The sequence below is a fragment of the Photinus pyralis genome, unplaced genomic scaffold (assembly GCF_008802855.1).
Source record: "Photinus pyralis isolate 1611_PpyrPB1 unplaced genomic scaffold, Ppyr1.3 Ppyr1.4_LG5, whole genome shotgun sequence".
Lineage (NCBI taxonomy): Eukaryota > Metazoa > Arthropoda > Insecta > Coleoptera > Lampyridae > Photinus > Photinus pyralis.
This window is the reverse complement of record NW_022170596.1, coordinates 34198100-34218107: the sequence shown is the minus strand read 5'-3', so window position 1 is coordinate 34218107 and position 20008 is coordinate 34198100. Positions and strand designations below refer to the sequence as shown.

General features: G+C 35.9%; 2 protein-coding genes across 3 annotated transcripts; both read left to right on the top strand.

Annotated features, from left to right (window-relative positions):
- The first annotated feature begins 745 nt into the window (after positions 1 to 745).
- On the top strand, positions 746 to 7412 carry LOC116170309 (probable multidrug resistance-associated protein lethal(2)03659). Of its 2 annotated transcripts, XM_031486607.1 has the most exons (9): positions 807 to 1435; positions 1653 to 1898; positions 1947 to 2368; positions 3609 to 4986; positions 5037 to 5488; positions 5539 to 5766; positions 5818 to 6390; positions 6438 to 6802; positions 6855 to 7412. In XM_031486607.1, the coding sequence occupies exons 1-9, from the start codon at positions 1356 to 1358 to the stop codon at positions 6885 to 6887; spliced, it is 3777 nt and encodes a 1258-aa protein (XP_031342467.1). In that variant the 5' UTR covers positions 807 to 1355; the 3' UTR covers positions 6888 to 7412. The 2 variants fall into 2 exon arrangements, with proteins under 2 accessions (XP_031342469.1, XP_031342467.1); XM_031486609.1 differs by lacking the exons at positions 6438 to 6802; positions 6855 to 7412 and having other exon boundaries at positions 746 to 1435; positions 5818 to 6043; positions 6121 to 6258.
- A 5562-nt stretch (positions 7413 to 12974) lies between these two features.
- On the top strand, positions 12975 to 13844 carry LOC116170315 (endocuticle structural glycoprotein SgAbd-2-like). The gene is made up of 3 exons (XM_031486618.1): positions 12975 to 13109; positions 13183 to 13322; positions 13378 to 13844. Exons 1-3 carry the CDS (start codon positions 13098 to 13100, stop codon positions 13658 to 13660), a joined length of 435 nt encoding a protein of 144 aa, XP_031342478.1. The 5' UTR covers positions 12975 to 13097; the 3' UTR covers positions 13661 to 13844.
- The last annotated feature ends 6164 nt before the right edge of the window (positions 13845 to 20008 follow it).

Here is a 20008-nt window from a genome sequence, read left to right as displayed (position 1 = left end):
GATCCCAATCTACTCACGGCGGTGTCTTAATATTAATTCCAAACCATAGTGTTGATATTGAACAATTGACATATGTTAATTAGATGTCTATTGAATCGCATTGTGAGGTCTGCGCAGTTTTATCTCGTGAGCTTAAAACTGTGGTTGTTGCGGTTTATCGTTCGCCTGCGGGTAACTTTGAGATCTTCATGAACAATATGGAACACCTGTTACTTAAATTAAATGTTTTTACTAATATTATCGTAACCGGCGATTTTAATGTTTCAGGGTACAGCGCCGAGCAGTGCGTGTACTAATGAATTTAGGCTATAAAAGCGAGTGTCGTGACGCCTTTAAATGTGCGAAAATACTAACTCTGCCATGTATATTTATATTAACTTGTCTTTGTCATGTTAAATTAAATATTGACAACTATACCTACAATTCAGACGTCCACGATTATTGCACGAGAAGGAGAGCAGCAATAAGAATTCCATTTTACCGGTTGAGCAAAACGAAAGATAGCTCTATAGCTATGTCTCAAAAATTTTATAACCATCTCCCGGATACCATAAAGGCTTTACCTTACGCAACCTACAAAACACATATCAAACGATTTCTTATTAATAACCCTTTTTACTCATATCGGAATTTTTTAGTTATGAATTTTGAATTTAATTATTTTGTATTTAGTTTTTATTGACGTTTGTAAGCAATGTTTCTGTTGCAAAGCATAATAAACATTATTATTATTAAGTTGATTGGAACGGGCCAACTGGTTATATTTTATTTAGGCACAAGGTCTACTCTACATGCTTTATATATCATTAGATTGCCGCCGATTTAAGTAATCTGTTGCATAATAAATCATGCACAAAAGCAGTGCAAAATTGAAATACATACCAAAACATGGGCAACTAACGAAGAAAGCAATAACAGTTTCAACCAATAAACAGCCGCTATTCAAATTTAGCATAATTTAATTACTCACTCAATCATAATAATTAAAAGAATTGCGTTTATGTGAACTGTATGATAACGTATTATGTATTAAAGCAGAAATTCTTAACCTCCCGATAATTAATACCCAATTGCATCGCATCACATCTTGGATAAGCAATCAATTTTATTAGGGTTAACCAACCCATTAAAACGCGATGAGATTTCGCATCTTATTTTATGATTTAATATACAGAATAAATTTACTAGTCTGTAGTATTATAGTAGCGGACACCTAGATTTTGAAATTATGGAAAAGATAATCACTGCAATTGATTAATCTAATCTCTAGCTTGTATCATAAGTTAATTCAAATAGTCAGAATGGCTATCTTATAGCAGTACATTTTCGAGGACTCTTACTTAAAATAGTGAAATATGGAAGAGTGCTCCCATTACAAAAATAGGAATCGGAATCCCAGGGACAATGCTAACTTGTTATCTTTTTTGGGATTTATGTAAGTAAACAAAAAGGATTTTACTTGCGGCTCTTATCGTTATCTCCAGGTGCATATATTTACTACACTTGTGATCTTAAAGATCAATGCACTATGAAATATAAAGTAGGTGCAGTTTGTACCCCAAACTGTTCAGGAACCGTTCTATTGGAAATCGTTTCAATCAATCAATTTTTAAAATAAACTAGCAGGTTTGATTAATATGGTGCTTTTACAGCTACACGTTACCCATATTTTCACAAGGATACAGAAAAAGGATAACTGAAGATGACATATACGAAACATTTTCTGCTCACAAATCAACAAACTTAGGCGAAAGATCAATAAAATTGTGGGAACGAGAAATTCAACGCTCGTCCAAAACAAATTCGCAACCCTCACTCAAGAGGGTGTTTATGAAACTATTACTTCGTGATTACCTATTAATTGGTGTGGGCGTCGCCATTTGTGAACTAATTATCAGGTAAGTAATAAACGCATGAGATTACCAAGCTCAACAATCGAACTTTAGGCCATCGCAAGTTTTCCTCCTTGGAGAGCTGATTATGTGCTATTCCAAAGATGGAGAAGACCGGAAACCAATTCAGTATGCGATGGGTATTGTTGCACTTTCGATTACGCTGACTCTCGTCTCGTATCCTCTGATAATGGAATGCTATCACTTGGCACTCAAAATCAGGGTGATCTGCTGCAGTCTGATTTACCGCAAGACTTTGAGACTCACAAAAACAGCGCTCACTGAAACGACTCCGGGAAAAATTATCAACCTAATATCAAATGATGTAGCTGTATTTGATCGAATAATATATTCCTCGATGTATTTATGGGCAGCTCCGATTCAGACCATTATTCTTGCATCCATAATGTATAAAGAAGTGGGGACATCTTCGTTATTTGGAGTTGCGATTTCACTATTCTTTGTTCCGTTTTATTGTAAGTAATGGTAGGTTGCAAACACATAAAACATATGACTGACTTGGACCAACTACAACGTCTAAGGTTAAGCGCAACCTCATTATCATGATCATTTTTAATTGATTTTCTCAGTCTACCTGTCGTTTTTCTTCCTACACGTTTGGATTAGTACGTCGCATATTAACTAAACTTAAATATGCAGTTGGCAAGGGTAATTAAAAATTTCTTATTCAGGTTTTTATATGAACCTCCAATTTGTTGCGTGAACACTTGTACACTTGAAAGCCTTTTCCCGCCTCGAATTTATGCGTACCTGTTTTTTTCCTTGTGATACGAATTTTAACCTCTTATGATTTTAGAATTGGTCAACTTTGGGAATACTGAGGGATTCTCTATGAAAATGCAGGTGGTCTACGGTTTTTAAATCTTGATCGCTAAAAAACAAAATTAATTCTTCAATTACCCATTCAGGGATCCTTAAACAACTCTAACATGAAATTCTTCAAGAATTCACGATATGCATTATTCAATCATAATATATCTACTCCTTTCGTTTATTCCGAAATTTGATTCACACATCGTTATTTTAAATTGGATTTTATTCATTTCTGATAATACGTAAAATTTTAACAACATGCGAGAACAAAAGGTGGTCCTGTTAAGTTTCAGCATTGAATTCAGATTTATTATTCAATGGTTTCAGTAAATGAAAATTGAAAATATTTTAGCGTTACAACCTGCATGTTTAAGTTTTCAGAAATATTTTGCCATTCGTTTCGTTGTTCGACACCATGTCTAGATTAAAAGTCAGTTTGAGGTCGAGGCTGATGTAGCTATGTAGCCATAAGCAATGGAAAATCAAGTTCGAGTGTCCTCTTTGTCAAAACGCAATACATCGTTTACGTAATGTTATTTAGGTTTAGTCAGATACTCATGCTTCCCTCCATATGGTGTTCTGCCATTTGAAAATTTAAAATGCACATTTAGAACAGTAATAATGACTTGACTTTTTCAAGAATCTACCAAACCTATAGATACAGAACCAACTAGACCTAGTCCACAGATCTATTTAGTTTGGTCAAGGTTTCATTGTTCTTAGGAATAAACCACTGGATGAGCCTATCCTTCTCAGAGCTATCTGATTGGCCTACACTTACATATGCATCAGAATTCCATCACATATCTCTTGACTTAACGTAACAAATAAATAAATACATGAAAAGGTAACCACAAGTAACTAAACGTAATCGTTTTTCAGATGCATCAGGAAAAGCGGCATCCATCCTCCGCCTCAAAACGTCAATGAAAACCGATCAGCGTTTACGTTTGATGAATGAAATAATCCAAGGAATACGTGTGATAAAGATGTACGCCTGGGAAGTTCCTTTCTCTAAAACGATCGGCAAAATCCGAAACCTGGAGCTTCATTCTCTAAAATTGGGACTGTACATTAAAAGCTGCAATTTAGCATATCCAGTCATAAACGCCTTCAGTCTATTTGCAGTACTAACGGTAGCCATACTTTTAAACCAAACTTTAACTGCAAGAACGATATTTATGCTGACTGCTTTTTTTTTCTATATCGGTCTTGGTTTGAACTATTATCTACCAGTCGGTATGGTATTTTTGCACGAACTTTTCGTGGCATTCCGCCGCATCACGGATTTTTTGCTATGTGACGATATTTTAGAAAAGGCAGTATTCTCCTCAAAAACTACTACTGCAATATCAATCCAAAATTGCACGACAAAACGGGATAAATCTTCCCCAAGTAATACCTTCGATAATATAAACCTGGACATACAGTTGCAAAATTTAACTGCAATAATTGGTTCTGTTGGAAGCGGTAAGACGAGCTTACTGCACACCATCTTAGGAGAAATTTTACCGACTACCGGAGAGGTAGTCGTTAACGGAAGTCTTAGCTACGCATCCCAAGAGCCTTGGATATTTTCATCCACGATACGACAAAATATTCTGTTCGGTAGAGAAATAAATGAGGAGCGTTACAATAGCGTAATCAGATGTTGTGCCCTGGAAACGGACCTCAAACTTCTACCCTATGGAGACAAAACCACAGTTGGTGAGAAAGGGGCTTCTTTGAGCGGAGGGCAAAAAGCGAGAATCAGTTTAGCGCGAGCCATATACAAGGAGGCAGATATTTACTTACTAGACGACCCACTTTCTGCTGTTGATGCAAAAGTGGGCAAACAAATTTTTGAACAATGCATTCAACAGTTTCTTTACGATAAGACTGTCGTACTGGTTACACACCAATTGCAATACCTCGCGCATGTAAATTATATTGTGGCCCTACACGGTGGGGAAATTACTGCGAAGGGAACTAAAGCAGATCTTGAAGGTTCAGGATTTGATTTTGTAAAATACTTGCCGGGCACTAACGACGAATTAGAAACCGGAAACCATGCGCTTACATCAAAATCAGTTCAGGGCGGTTATACAGAACAAAAAAAGGAACCAGCCGGAAAATTTACTGGAATAAAGCATGTCGAATTTGATACTTACAAGAGATACTTTCTTGCGTCCAAGAGCTATGCGCTTCTGGTATCTACTGTCTTATTATATATTTTAGTACAGTTATGTACAACTGGTTCTTATTACTATTTGGCGCATTGGTACGCATCTATCGTGAACTAATTCAAAAGTTTATTTATGAGTGTTTTAGGGTAAATACAGAAGAGGGAAGAAACTTTATGACTTCCAAAGAAGATCGCAATGTTTATTTCTACACCTACAGCAGTATCATCGTGTTCGCCATCGTATTTACATTTTTTAGATCGTTTTGTTTTGTTAATCTGGCAAGAAACTCATCGCACGTACTGCACGGGACAATGTTCCACAATGTTGCACACGCCACAATTGATTTCTTCAGTTTAAATTCTTCGGGTGTCATTTTGAATCGATTTGCGAAGGATATGGCTATTACCGATGACATTTTGGCATTTTCCATTATGAACGCTGCGCGTATGCTTATAAGTGTGGTGGCTATCTTTGTCGTAGTTTCCGTTGTTAACCCTCTATTTCTAATACCATCCGTGTGTGTGGTGGCAATATTGCATCAACTGAGAAAATTCTACCTAGCAACCCATCTTAACGTACTGAGAGTGGAAGGTCAAGGTAATTCCTATGCGACACAAATTGTTCATAATTTTTTAATCAATCTCTAGTGCGTGGACCTCTTTACGGCCACGTCAACGCCTCGTTGCAGGGTCTCACCACCATACGAGCGATGGGAAACCAGAAATTGCTACAACAGGAATTCTACCATCTCCAAGACACTCACAGCAGCGCTTTCTTTACAAGCATAATGACGTCATCAGCATTTTCTTGTTGGTTAGACCTAATCGTTATAGCATTCATTGCTGTACTGGCCATCTACTACTCATTCAACTCAGGTAGCGCTACGCCAATTTAGAATTACTTAAGACCACGGTTAATTTTCCTAGAATCCTACGGGGGCAACGTTGGATTGGTAATATCGCAAGCCATGCAACTGACCGGTCAGCTAGCGTTTGGAGTAAAGCAAATAACAGACGTCGAAAGTTTCATGATATCAATAGAACGAATTTTAGAATATAACTCAATTAAAAAAGAAACTAGGACTGCAATTGAAAATCTGCCGCCCACGTGGCCTGATAGGGGAGAAATAAAATTTGAAAATGTCAACTTGAGGTACGCTCAGAATTCGCCGTATGTCTTGAAAGACGTCAATCTCTGCATACGCCCACTAGAAAAGATAGGAATTGTAGGTAGAACTGGTGCGGGTAAATCGTCGCTAATATCCGCTTTGTTCCAACTTGTCGAAATTGAAGGATCGATATGTATTGACGGCGTGAATATACGAAATATAGGCTTACAACAGTTACGAGCGAAAATATCCATTATTCCTCAAGATCCTGTTTTATTCTCTGGGAGCATGAGATTCAATCTGGACCCGTTTGAGGAGTACGCTGATGAAGTACTTTGGAAAGCTTTAGAAGATGTACAACTGAAGCATGTTATCGGCAATTTAAAATCTGGTAGTAACTACATTGTAATTGATTGTGCGATAACAATTTATGTTTAGAAATTACAATGGACGGATCCAACTTCAGTGTGGGACAACGACAATTGATTTGTTTAGCTCGCGCGATTGTACGAAATAACAAAATATTAGTTTTGGACGAGGCTACAGCCAACGTCGATAACGAAACTGATGCAGTTATTCAAAAAATAATTCGTAGTAAATTTGGACACTGCACTGTACTTACTGTCGCTCATAGATTAAATACTATAATGGATTCCGATAGAGTTTTAGTGATGAATGATGGAGCGGTAGTTGAATTTGAGCATCCCCATGTGTTGTTGCAGAATAAAGACGGCCCATTTTACAGCTTGGTACAACAAACCGAAAGGACGATGACCCAATCTCTCGGCGAAATTGCCACAGAGGTATTGACTAAGATTTTGGAATCAGGAGTAGTAATAGTTTTTATTCTTGTAGGGTTACAACAGACTCAAAGGAAGAATGGATTAATTTTTATTTATACCTGTAAAACCCCATACATTTGCAGTGGTTTTAATAATAAAAACTTAAATTGCCATTCTGTTTACTGCTCAAACTTTTCTCTACACAAGTTACCTACCACCAGGAATGTGGTCAACTGACTAAATACTGTCCCCCTAGGATCTGAAGAATAAATCCGGGCGACTTGGACTTTCAAAACATTGCCTATTACCATTTAATTTAAGAGTATTTTTATCTTGAGCCCTATTTGCGGCTTATCCCGTTAGCGTTAGGGACTTGTTCCCTTGTCTAAGGTTGGGGACCACAAAGCTAGTGTCCACATGGTTCAAAACCGTGTAGTAGGTTCCCAGAAACCGCCCTTGCGTGTAAATTTATAGAAAAAGTTGTCGACATATATCATAATTGTGCATTATTTCCCCCTATTGTGAAATAATACAAATGAGATGTTTTTAAGATAAAAATGTATCTTAACAATTATAATTTCTATAGCACGACTAAGCATTGCAGGATTGCAGGGTTCTCGACATTCCAAATCCGAAGTCAAAATTCCCCTATTTCGAAAAAAAATGTTCTCAAAATTTAGAAACCCCTTTTTTTCATCATAGGTATTTCTCACGATCCGCTGCGTTGTATACTGTAACTAATTATGGGATATAGAAATTTCGTATGTGCAATAAACTTTCTGATTTTACAATTTATTTTAATTTAGTGTACCAGACTTGATAGGTAACTAGACTTATTTCATTTCCAACAGTCACAAAGAAAAATAGTGTTGTCTAACTCCTTACCATAAAAGTTTAATTACAGCCTTAGCATTTTAATGTCACTAATTTAGTCTTTAATCACCAAAATTGTCACTCAGTTTTTACTACATAATAAATTTATACTAATTTTTAAGTAATATTTTCGTAATTGTTTAACAGCGTTAAAGAACAAATGGCAATGTCTCTATCACATAATTATAATGACCTTGTATATCTCTTAGGTAGATCATTGATATATTAATCGATGGTAAAATGCATTGCTTAATATACAGCAAATTATGCACCCTAGTGCATTGACTACCATAATTGCAAACGACAGGAATTTACAAACGTTTATTAAGAAATAAATAGTTTATTAATTAATATTAATTAACGGTACCATTAAATTTGCCACCACCAATTGGACACTGCAACTATTTTTCTTTGCACCAATTTGAAATGATTCTCACTTCCACTTCTAAAAAATTGCGCGGTATTTTGTGAAGCAGCCTCGACAACCGAACTTGAAATGGGCACCCTCTACGCAGGTCGGATCCCTATTTTGCTTCTATCCGAATAGCAAACATATCGACGACGCGTCTACTCAACACTTATTGAAACTTAGCAAAAAATCCGATACAACTGAATACCGAACGATCCTCGAAATATTCACACGTACATCATTTTTACAACATACTTTAAGGGGTTGATTCTGTCCCACCAAATCAGCATAGCTTGTAAAACAATTTTTTGATGGGGATTAGTTTTACGTCTTTTTACTTAAGATGCCTACATTTTTTTAAATTTTATTTTAATATCTTTTAAAAAATTGGATTGCGCATGCGCTAAACAAATTGAGGACGCATTAGTTTCGCAGTTTTTCTGCTGTAACCTTTTGACCCGTCAGTCTACGTAGCCGAAAAACAATAGCGGCCTTTCTTATATCCTGAAGAACAATTTTCAAAGCGATCGTACGTTTGTACACAAGACAGACGGACGGACGGACAGAGAGGGACGGACAGATAGACAGACGGACGGACAGACAGACGGGTGGACGGACGGACAGACACACCAACAAACAAGGATCCTTGGACACTTAAAAAAATAAAAGCTTCACTCTGGCTCATGCAATCATAATAGCGCCCCAAATCTTTTCTCTCCTCCATCATGACTGCTGTTTCCGATAGGAAAAAACTTGGAGCACTGCGAGCTGGAATGGATCTACAAGAAGGTTGACTCTAAACTTCTTCATTTTCTATCGTCTTACAAAGAAACTAGAAGGGTCGTACGTGCTGCAAGTTGAAAGTGCCAACATTTTGAAGTCTGCCGATCTATTCCCACAGTTCATACTTGACAATGTGGACTTGTGTATGTGTGTGTGTGTGTGTGTGTAGACAATGTAAATTCTTTGGAATTTTGAATTGACCCGACACATTCCATTCCATGGGGGGAATCATGGCTGTAACTCCGGGAAGCTGTAGCTACTGAACCTAAAGTATCTTCAGTACCTTGTTACTGGTACAGTAGAAGTGATGCCGTACCACCGCCACCCAAAGTAGGTCTTAAAACAATTACAATAGCGGTTGTCATTTCCATCATAGTCGGGCGTTGTGGCGAAAGTTCAAGCATTGGGATTCCAGCAACACTACGCCATATCAGCATACCAGAATATGTTCCGTATTAGCGCATCTTCCCCCACTTTCCATCACTGAAGGATGGTTGTCCATAATGGCGTCATCACTGCAACATCCACAACTTCAAATGTTTGCCATTGAATCTCAAGAGCTTGGTTAATTTGCAATTTATGAGAATTACAACTTAGGTATGTTTCATGGTTTCTGTACTTTGCCACTAGGTAAGAGCTACGGCAAACTTGAAATAATCAATAGTGTGTACCTACTTGAAGATACCCATCAAATGACAAGGCCTTCTTTGATTGACATATTATTTAGGTGGCCATCTAAAATTTGAGTAACTCGACACCTAAAGCAGCTGCCGTAAATCACACTAAGAGCATTCCTTCTTGGGTAGGAAAGGTTAAAATTAAAGTATAGATAAATAAGTAACTAATTAGGTGTTTGATGAATAATTTCTACGGGCAAAGGTCATGCTGGTCAACGATGTGCAACTAACAGTTGTCGATGTGGTGACGGATTGTTTGTAGGTATTCGTGTTTAATGGATAATTATCACAAAGTTGTGACTTTTTTTGTGGCCATGGGGTTCTATTACAGAAAAATGTTAATATTATTAATTTATTAGATTACAAAAAGGACAAATTCTCAAATAACACATTACATAACAGTATGTACCTACATCTAATACTCGATTAAGCCGGTTCCTCTCTTACACAACACATTGCACCAAAAGTAAAATAATTTGCGATTATTAATAAAACAGAATAATAAATCATACTGCATTGGTATTCTCTTAAATATGCTATTCTCCCTTGAACTTTGCGGTTACATGTAATTCGATGTACCAATAGATGATCTGATGTAAAAGTAAATGTTAGTCTGTCGCCTTTGAACTTAATTGTTTAAAACGTACCCAGCTAGCTGAAATTAATGAAAAGAGAACATTTGCGACTAATAATACCTTTCTGGTAGAATCGTGCAAATGTGAAATAAATAGCAATAAGAAAATTGTAGCTAATTACCATACTTGAAATGACTTTATCTTCTTATAAGAAACTGAACTGAACGACAGCGTTATGATCTAGTGGCAATTGATGATGTAATTATTGTAAGATCATCTAATTACACAATTCGTTGCATAAAAATTCTTAGAGATTCCTACAAATTGCAGTAAATTACAGTATAACGTTGGAGCACAAATACTTCTCGTACATAGTTGCTTCTGTTCTAAGAACTGCCCTTTATGTTGACCATTTCTTAATTGTCTGCTAGTTTTTAAATGTTACGTACTTCTTTGGAGAATAAATTACCTTTCCCAAATCAAATTGCTTGCATGTGTAATGTAATGAAATGCATGTAATTTATTGCATTCTTTCATATTGTAATATGATCCTATAGATTCTCATAGAAATGATAAAGGTTTATGCGCCGCGGACAATGTTGGCGATTACATTTTGGTTGCCGAAATGCATCGAATTAACATACTTTTACCACGAATCGCTTGTTTATGATATTGTGCCAATTTATGACCAATTTCAAGGAAAAAAAACACCCGAACGCATTGCATGTGCACTTGCCCGACTTTTCATCCTTCCAAACCAATCAATCAAATGAGAATAAACCTGACAGTTTCTTATTCAGAACGCAGAATAAATCCTTTTCATGATTTTCGTGTGGTTCTTCTGAATCAAATCAATCATTAACGATTGTAATTGTTTATACCAATTTTCAGCTTTCTTTCAATTCTTTCGCTATTTGTGGAAATTTGATCTAATTTGACAGTACTAAATGGAGTTACAGAACGTGTAATTATAGGAGCGGTGAAATCCAGCATGCTAACATGTCCTCTTTTGAGATATATGTATTACAATTATATTTTACATCTCAATAAATGATATTATTAGTATAAAGATTGATTGCCAGTGCCGCGGAGGTCTAATTTTTATTTTATGCAAAAGGGGTCGTCAACCCCTATGAATGTAACGAATCCCGTTCACGAGATATCATCACGAATGAACGAATATGTAAGATAAACATACAATATTTTTACAGGTCTCAATGAATGTACCTATTCACATTGCGTGAAGGAGATCGGAAGTAAATAGGATGATAGACACTACACAAATATCAAGTACCTAGCACAGGGGCAAATTAGAAACGTAGACACAAATACAAGCAGCTAACATTTAAAATAAGTATTCAAACAACACGCATCTACGTGTGTTAGCACATTGGAACTTTTAAAGAAGGTTATTAGTGTGAAGTTAAAAGGAAAAAAGTAGTGAAATCGTCAGCTCCCCACTTTTGAGATTGGGCTAAAATACCTAGTAATTCTGAATTTCTTAAATCCAGAGGAAAACCCAGCATGTGGATTTCTTCTTGTAAATTTTGTACGAATCGTGGAATTCACATTGGAATACCTAACTGATCTTTGACTGTATTTGCACATACACCCATTAATAAAGCATTTAGACAATGTATTAAATATTTGATGGTGATTAATCGACTTCCCATTAAACATCTTCGAAATTCTTTTGGTAGTGGTATTCCAAAACCGCACATAACGTAATACCTACGAATATTCAATTCACACGTAGGTACCTTGGAGCAATTTCTTCATGTTTTATAGAATCATTAGGTAGAAATTAATTAAATATTTCTTGTCCGGTAATTTGTACCATATTATAGTAGCCGTAAATAAAATTTCAAGCATTGGATTATTATAACGTTAATGTAAGCAATAAATAATGAATGACTTCAACTTTAAATTCGTGAGAAGTCTGAGCATGTACCTAAATTAGAAAAATTATAATTTTGCAATTCCTATACACTCCCTCTACAGTGTAGGTTATTCGTGTAGGTATTGTTATTTACAAAATTAGTAATTAAGAATAAGAAATATTCTGCTCCCTTGCTCATGATGACCTTACTTTAAAACAATAAAGATCGCGCAAACCTCAAAAAGTAAGAAATGTCAGGATCATTTCATTAATAACTCAATTTTTTTCTTCACCTTGTGCGCACCGTAGAATAATAAACGGTTTGCCATCCCAACCGCGTTTTGAAAAGAACGAATTATATCCTATTTATGATAAATAAGTTATATTTTGAAAATTTGGAAACTATGCAAAACATTATTTTGGGTGTTAGTATTCTACGAGTATGGTAGGTAGCAACTGTTGAAATTATTTCCTGAATATCAATGAATTTCTTCATGATGTAATTCGAAATAACTAAATCCGTTTTAATTTGTGACCATGAAAGCCTAAAGAAATCTATTAAAGGACTTTGCGATTATTTAAATTGCCCCTGGCTTCTTCGTGTTTTGTTTCAACGTAAACGTGCAATACATCTTCGTACTTGAAGCAGATTCCTCTAATTATATGTACATACCTATTATCGAATTGAACCATCTCGACATGCCAACTTATATAAATGTCACGTAAGAAAATAATGTACAGTATAATACAGACCACAGTGACGGTTTCAGTAATTTTAAAATTGTCCATTATTACACAATTATATCGCTACAAATATCAAATAAGGATCAAAATGATCGGGTACGCACGGAAGTATTTATTAATATTAACATACTTTCCTGAAAGTGAGAGTGGTTTTTTATCCATATATTTGAAATGACGAACATTTAGCATTAAAACAATAACCTTGAATTGGGAAGTGCAACATACCACAATTGAGACATAAAAAGTCATAGATGTCCATAAGCTGGGATCGTCTTGAATGAGAGAGAGCATGAGATGCCCCTTGGCTTTTGGCATCAGTATATAAATATCATCTTCGCCCATCAGAGATCAGTCTTAAGTGACCATTGTATACAACATGCGCTCACTTGTAAGTACCACACATCAATTGCAAAATATGTACCTAGACGCATATTTATGCTCTTACAATCCATTATTTTCAGATCGTTTTTCTATCCCTTTTGGCGTGCGTATTCGCACAATACCGACCTCAACCAAATTATCAACCAAATCCCACTGGTAAAGTGATATCTATCCTAAAACAGCTGTATGATCTCAACCCCGATGGTTCTTATCAGTGGAGGTAACTACTTGCTTTTGGACTGTCATAAAATCGCTAATTTCTTAATTAAATACAGTTTTGAAACTGAAAATGGAATTCAGTCGCAACAACAAGGAGTCTTAAAACAAGTAGGAAACGAAGTAGTCCCTGTCGTTACTGGATCCTATGCGTACCCGTCTCCTAATGGTGAACCTGTCGTCATTCAATTCATAGCTGATGAAAATGGATTTCAGCCACAAGGAAGTGTACTTCCCACACCACCTCCAATTCCAGAAGCAATTTTGAGATCGTTAGCCTACAACGCTGCTCATCCTGAAGAAAATGATCCGAAATACAACAAACCACAAAAGCGATATTAACGCTGGCACTTTGAAATCGAAATGTGTAAATATAATTTTGTCTATTATTTGATGCATGATAAGCGTCTCTGGATGGACAAATACTAATGCAAATGTTAATATATGGCTTGTTGAAGTTATGACTACAGAGTAGTTAAATTTATCTGTTATGTAACTGCGCATAATAAATGGCTCATCATGCTCATCATGTATTATTAATTTGTAAGAAAAGGTTACAAAAAATCATAATGCGATTGACATACACACACATTATAATTCCTCCTGCAAACTGACACCCATTTATTAACGATGTGAAATTTAGCGAAGGTGCAGAAAATAACACCCATAAACATTCCCAACTTTTTCTTCAAACGTTTTGCATTCTACATTTCACTGGTATGACTTATGAGACCATAAACTGCGCACCCACTCAAAAACACGCAATGCCTCTGCATACATAAATGCTCGGTGTATCGCACTTTTGCAAAACGATTTAAATTGCAAATATCGACAAAATCTAAAAATACGAGTGAAAGCAAGAATGTTGAATAAGGGTGTTAAGTTTCAAATCATCAACCCGTCGACATTGAGCAAAGAACTGATGTCTCATACCAAAGACCACATTAATTTGATACCCATAGGCCATTACAATAACACCGAATGACCATTTTTAGTTTATGCGGACTCTAATTCGGTTGACTTTACATGTTATTGTTATGAGGAATCGGTTTCGCAAAATACATTTGGAAACTGAAGGAACATTCTAGTCTGTTTAAATATAACAGTTAAAACGAGTATGTAGACATAGAGGATATAGTTCGCAATTTTAAGCTGGAAAATATTTAAAACCCATTGAAGGTTGTTTGCTTTTTGGGTGGGATTTCTGACTTAATAACCAAGAAAATGCATAACTGAAAGAATAAATTTACTCAAATGGAACCAGAAATAGCGCCATCTACATGAACAAGTTTAAAAAGTCGTTATGCAAGAGAGCGTGTTTTCCTCCTAATAATAATAATGCTAGGAGCGGGAAAAATACCGGTAGGCACACGCACGAGATCCTTACCCCATTCTCTTTCAAATGAGCCGCCTATCATCGCAGTCTATACAGTTTATTGAAAAATAGTGGAGCGTATACAATAGTTATTTGTTTCATTAGTACAAAAAATGTCAGTTTTCGGGACGAGGAAGATAGTTGCTGGACGACGCGTTAGCGGAGTCCAGCAACCTTCCGAGTCCCGAAAACGCATTTTTTGTACGAATAAAACATAAAATTTTTTCTCCAACCCCCTTTACTTCAAATTATATTCGAATTTAAACTCAGTATCAGTTTCACTACTATAGTATAAGAACTTCTGCTTTCTTGTCCTCACGTGTCATGCCACTCTAGTTTTTAGGTTAACTTATAACCTATTCGTTCTTACTTCTTACTTCTCACCTCTCACGACTTTGTAGGGAGCAAATCTTGAGGTAGCATGTTCTGCCGTTTCTATAATGTCTGGCGGAGTGCAATCCATGTCGCTATCAGTTTCAGTCATTTTATTGTATACTCAATAAATATTGTTATATTTTGCATTGAAATAAAAAACTTACCATACAGTTTTTTAATTAAAATTAATTGCAATTAACTTTTTCAAATTTTGATTTCAAAATGACAGATAATAGTGCAATGGGTCTGAAGTAGATGGCGTTACGCGCGACGGCGGGTTGTATACGTATTAAAATTACGTTCACGGAATATGTAAATTACGTTACACATGGTTTAAATAAAAATAGCGAGCGTAAATCATTTTCAATACATGTAGGTAACAAAAATATTTGATTTGTATGTATAGAAATATCTTACAACCTGCAATGTAAAACGATGCCAATGTGACATATCTCCGTGATTGTAATTTTTTAATTGGCCAACTTTCGAGGTCAATTTCTTTTTGGTACTAGGGCCAAAAGTATCCACTTTTTGTACAGTTGCCATGGTGAAAGCGATTAATCCGCAAAACGTCAATTTTAGGTACCGAACACTGTCACAAAATAGCGTCTTATTCAGGTGGTTGGAGAAAAATATATTTTCTCAATCAACTATTTCGTTTGCTGCTTTTAAAGGCCGTTGCACCGACAAATTTAAGCAGAGCTTAGCTTAAAATCCATGGCAACCATTGTTTCAATAATCGTTGCCATGATTTTAAGCTACGCTCTAAGCTCCGCTTAAATTTGTCGGTGCAAACCAGGTGCAAACGGCCATTAGTAGTCGAGATGGTCTTTAGCAACCAAATTTAAATGGTAAATGTTTTTGTAATTACCTATTTTCCTCTTGTTTTTTTGTCTGTTCCTTTTTCTAAGATTATTATTACTGTTTTCTTAAAATTAACCGATTATAATGAAATTAATGTATTATCTTTTATAATATGTATTTGCACGTTATATAGAATTGTTCGTTTGGAAGGGTATGGTAGACCGCCTTAAGGCGATCCAGCCATTTGCTTTTATTTTTCTGCCTGGGTTTCGGTGTTAAAGCGTCATGGGGCATGGAAAAGCTCATCGACGGCAGAAAAATACATTGAAGGCTCGGTAGAAGGAAAAGTTAAGATTGCACTATGATACTTGACATCTGTTGTCAATGATATATAAATTTTATCGTTTATTGAATTCCATGAAATTTTCATTTTTAAGGGTTGTTGCAGTCGTACATAAAGCTTTGTATATAGTTTGTGCCTCGCTCGGCTAAATAAACGGCTAGTCCATAAAGACCCAGTTTATGTACTTGATATATAAATAGCTATTATCACATATAACTCGAGATTCAAAAAGAAAATATCAATGCAGAGAATAGCATACCTTCAGGCTTCTAAATATTGCGCTCACGTTTAGACTGCATTTCTTCTATGGGTTTTCTGTTGAGTCACGCTTTGGATTGACTGTGGAGAATATATTACATAAGGGAAGGTACTAACGCGACGGTTTTACGTTTGACACAGCTGTACGCGCAATCTGTGGAAAATAACGGCGAATTCTCACTTTGCCTGAATGTTTAGCATTTCGCGAAATCTCTAAAGAGAGGCAGGCGAAGTGCGAAGTCGAGTTCCATTTCTCACTTTGCCTGCTGCATTGGTCATTTCGCAAAATACCTAGGGATTTTGCAAAATGCCGGATTTCGCAGTTTGCCGGTAACATATACATTGAACGAGTTCTTCAACCTTAAGCTCTCTTAATTTAAAGAAAATAAAATGTGTACTTAGTTAAGTTAGATTAGTAGTGCTTTCACATTGATACCATTCAAAAGAATAAAACCCGATTAAATGGTCCAGTCCAAACTACACAAATCTCCTGATCCAAATCTAAGGGCTTTCGGTCTTCGCTGTTTTAAATCTACTCGGTATAGTCTGTAGAACTAATTTACCTGCCCTTAATCGTCCCCACTATTACGTTGACGTCACACCTGACGGCGGCCGTCATATCGACTTTTAATGTAATTAATTTCAAGTTTTATGTTAACTTATTTTTTAATGTTGTATACTTAAATTAACTGTATTCGAACAAAATAAGTAAGAAAATGCCAAATACGTGCTGCGTCCCTGGTTGCAAAAGCAATTATAGTTCAAGAGACAAGGTTCCGGTTTTTCGTTTTCCTAAAAATGAACTGGTTAAGATGTATTCACCGAGACAATTTCGAAATTACTAGTGACTCCAGGGTTTCTTAAAGCATTTCTCCATTTTTGAAAATCAGCCATCATATATGAAAAGGATGTAAATGATGAGTAACTGGAACATATAAGACCTCAGCAACTACAAATGACCGAAAACCCGTATTCTCTAGATGGTCCAGGGGCCGAGATTTCGATGGAACAGACAGATGGGCAGACGACGGAAAATCGAGCACATAAGCGTTACCTCAACTTCGTTGTGTTACGCTAAAAAAGGCAGATGTGTGTATTAGAATGTTTAAATTTTATTTGTTTTCAGTGAGTATTTGTTGTTTACGTACGTATTTAATAAACGTTTTTGCATAATTACACGTGTCAATAATTAGGAAATAGTTATTTACATATGAGTATGGTGAATCAAGGTTTACGTTAACGAGTGAGATGTTTACTGCCGAAGCGTAGCTGAGGCAGGAATTTCGAAACGAGTAACGTAAACTGATTTGACATACAAATAATGTAAAACATTTTATTTCATACTGCTCTATTTCTATTAAAATACCATTTTGATTAGAATGTTGTAGGTACACATTAAAATAAAAACAAAAGTCGATCACTTGATTTGTTTGATCTGACAGTAGTTTGACAAATATCAAATCAATGCATACGTTTATATGGATGTCAGTTGCGGTTGCTAGGCAAAATTTCCAGTCTGGTAAAAATTTTCAGTCTGGTAAATAGCTATTTGTGTATTAAGAGCGCAAAATGATATATTGTCGATTGAAAGAGACAGTTGACGCGCGACGAAGGAGCGCGGCAATCTCTTGAAATCGACAATCAATTTGCGCTCGAATTACACACAAGATTTTTTCTACAATCGAGCAGTTCACATATTTCCAGAAATTTAAATTTTTCACTCAAATCATCATAATCTTATACCCAAATTAAAGATGTCATTTACTCGTTGTCATTGGATACTCTGAGCAATGCATATTTGATTTATAGTTAATAATTGGGAGAGCGAGCGTTTTTTCTATTTTGTTGCTTATAAGCGACAAAGTGACATTCCTCGAAAAAGATGACGTTTGCGTTGTCAAATACGAGCGCAAATGCCTACTTTGGATATCGATTGTAGGAAATAGTTATTTACCTAACAAGTTCGGTAAGTTAATTTTCCCGCATGAGCACTTTGTTTGCAGCACGACCGTAGGGAGTGCTGCATTTAGTGCGAATGCGGGAAAATTCTTTCCGAAACAGTTAGGTACAATATTTTTTGTAACGAATTGCGTAAAAAAAGGTCAAAATTAATAAAGTTTTGTAAATTAGCTTTTTTTTAATCATGAGTTGGTAACACAATCATATGTTTGGTTGGTAACATAATTTTGTAACTGCCCACTTTTAATAATGCACTGGTCACATTTAAAACTTCCACATCTTTGGTTAATACATATTTTGCCTTTGTAATGAGTGCTACTACTGGTCACGGCATTGCATCGTTTGCACTGAATATCTTGAGTTGCGTAAATACACTCGTTACATTTAAAATCCTTGGAAGCTTTGTGTGTGTTAATATGTGCTTTCTTAAACTGCATATGCGAATAGTTGCAGAATATCACTGGTCACATTTTAAGACGTTTTAACAATAAATTTGACTTTTTCTTGAGTACTACCAACCGAAGAACGCGCATAACCCCTTCTCTCCAGCGGAAACTAAAAAACACCGCGATGCGGGAAAGTCGTTTTCCCGTGCATCGAGGATGCTTGGAAACATTATCTTTCCATTCAATGAGTACAAAAATACGATTTACCAGACTCAAATCAGTCTGGGAAAGCGGCGATTACTAGATAGTATGAAAGTGCGAATGCGGGAAAATTCTTTCCGAAAGAGTTAGGTACAATATTTTTCGTACTTCCGAGAGTGAGCCAAATTCAGAGTCCTTCCTAATTTCAAACTCACACTCAGATCCTACTAATTTCAACCTAAACTCTGACATTGGTATTCAGAAACAAATTAGACTGAATGAGTGACTAAAATCTTACTAACTAGTGAGTAAGAGATGAGTACGATGTAAGTCAGCTTTGGACTACCCTTAAGTGTCACTAATTTAAAATAACTTGGTTATGTCAAATGTGTTTCCTGTGTTTGTTAGAATATTTTATTTCAAAGTAGTTTTTAAGTGTGTTATAGACATTATCTTAGTAAGTAAGGACACGATTGTCTGCCAGACCTTTTTTCGTTGTGACACGGACACAGCATCGGTCTTCTTACATTCGACGATGTTAATATACCGGGTCACAATTTCTTTAAAAAAATTCACAGATTTCGCAATCCTTGCAACCATCGGAGACATTGGAAATAATAACCGTACAAGTATCACTTGCTCCACTCGCTCGCAAGCTTGCTCGTGTCGTAACATGCATGTAATACCATTGAATTTATAACTTATAAATTCAATGGTAATACCATCACGGGCGATGTGCGATAAATTTAGATTCGAATTAACAAAACCCTTGCGCACTGTTAAGTAAGTATCTACCGTATCGACGTATCCGCGACTTTTCCTGAATGACTAATTGTCTTTTTTTCTGCTCGACTAACCAGTAACTTCAAACCCATACAAAACATAAGCATTTCCAATGCTAAAAATCTTCTCATCTCCGGTCATAAATGGTTTTTTATTGGCGTTCATAGTTATGACGATAAGAAAACGTCAGAAATTAAGTTCAAATT